Source organism: Babylonia areolata, chromosome 18 (genome assembly GCF_041734735.1).
Source record: "Babylonia areolata isolate BAREFJ2019XMU chromosome 18, ASM4173473v1, whole genome shotgun sequence".
Classification (NCBI taxonomy): domain Eukaryota; kingdom Metazoa; phylum Mollusca; class Gastropoda; order Neogastropoda; family Buccinidae; genus Babylonia; species Babylonia areolata.
In genome coordinates this window covers 23116837-23118099 of record NC_134893.1, presented here as the reverse complement: position 1 = coordinate 23118099, position 1263 = coordinate 23116837, and the positions used below count along the sequence as shown (strand labels likewise).

The 1263-nt window shown below is 39.5% G+C and overlaps 1 protein-coding gene across 1 annotated transcript in view; it reads left to right on the top strand.

The window, feature by feature from the left end:
• Positions 1 to 963: 963 nt before the first annotated feature.
• Positions 964 to 1263, top strand: part of LOC143291897 (transmembrane channel-like protein 7) — a 29786-nt gene continuing 29486 nt past the window's right edge. The window contains exon 1 of the mRNA XM_076602036.1: positions 964 to 1263. This exon is cut by the window's right edge and continues 90 nt beyond it. Within this exon, the coding sequence (XP_076458151.1) occupies positions 1124 to 1263 (140 nt within the window). The 5' untranslated portion in view covers positions 964 to 1123.

Genomic DNA, 1263 nt, shown 5'->3' with positions numbered 1-1263 from the left:
GTACCAAAACTGATCGGATTCTTGTGATGCCCGATCAAACTGATATATTAGCAGTTCTCTTAGAGGGCAGTTTTAAAATACTGCGGTAAGACCAGAAGGTTCTAGAAAAAACTAAACTGTCTGTCTACTGAACTGCAAGTCTTAATGATAATAATAATAATGATAATAAGTATTTATATAGCGCTGAATTTTGTGCAGAGAAAAATCAAAGCGCTTTCAACTTTCGAATGTTTTTCTTCCCGTTATGTTTATGCTGACTGTGAAAGTCACACGTTTGTGGCGGATTAACTTCGACTTCAAATGGCTGCTGAGCTGGAAACTTTGCTTCTGAGACTATCAGTTTGGAACAACTTTTGAGCTGGAGCTCAAGTCTATCGAGCTAGACTAGACCTAGGAGCGATTTTTTCCATACTTATTTAGTCAACGTGCTGTACTGTGTGAAAGAATTTTTAACCTTTAAAAAAAAAAAAAAAAAAAATCCACACACACAACACTGACGTGCATCATTATTTTAAACGTCCGTATGTTCGAGGTATGTAGAGTTGTCTTTTCGCCCACCTCAAAGTTCAATGGATGATTTGTGTCTTGGGCATCCTGAGAATAGAATGCAATGTAGGCCTACATTTCATCACATGAGCTGTGGGATCAGCTGATAAATGGATTATATTACTTCTTTTATGAAACAAGTTGAGCAGAACATTGAACATCATTTTTGTCCCATGCATTGCGCAAAGCCTCGTTTAGAATTATCTTTGATGACCACGTTTTTCTCGGTTCAGATTGCAGATTGTCCTGTAAAATATGTTGTTTTGTATCATGTAAGTTATGGAATGCATCGTTTCTATCAAAGATACGAAACACGTGTTTCGATCAATTGTCCTTGGGGAATAATCACGTGCTGTCAAGAAGCTGGGCCGTTAAGACTGATTTCTCCATATTCTTTCTCTTCTGAACGATAATTATTCGAGTTTAAAAAGAATGAACACAAAACTGCAGAGAGGGAAAACTGACTGTCATAGAAAAGTGCAGTAATCAAACCCACACGAAAAACACGTCATTCAACACGAACTGAAACCTCCCCTATATATTGACTGTGGAAGCGGACAGATAGACAGACATAGTCATGCCGTCCATTCGCGAAATCAAAGTGAAGCCAGCCGTCCCAGACACGTCATCACTGACGTCATCCGTGAAGAAGTCGGTGCGGTTTAGTGACGACATTCACAGGCCAGAGACCAAACGCTCTCAAAGGACCGGTGCCAA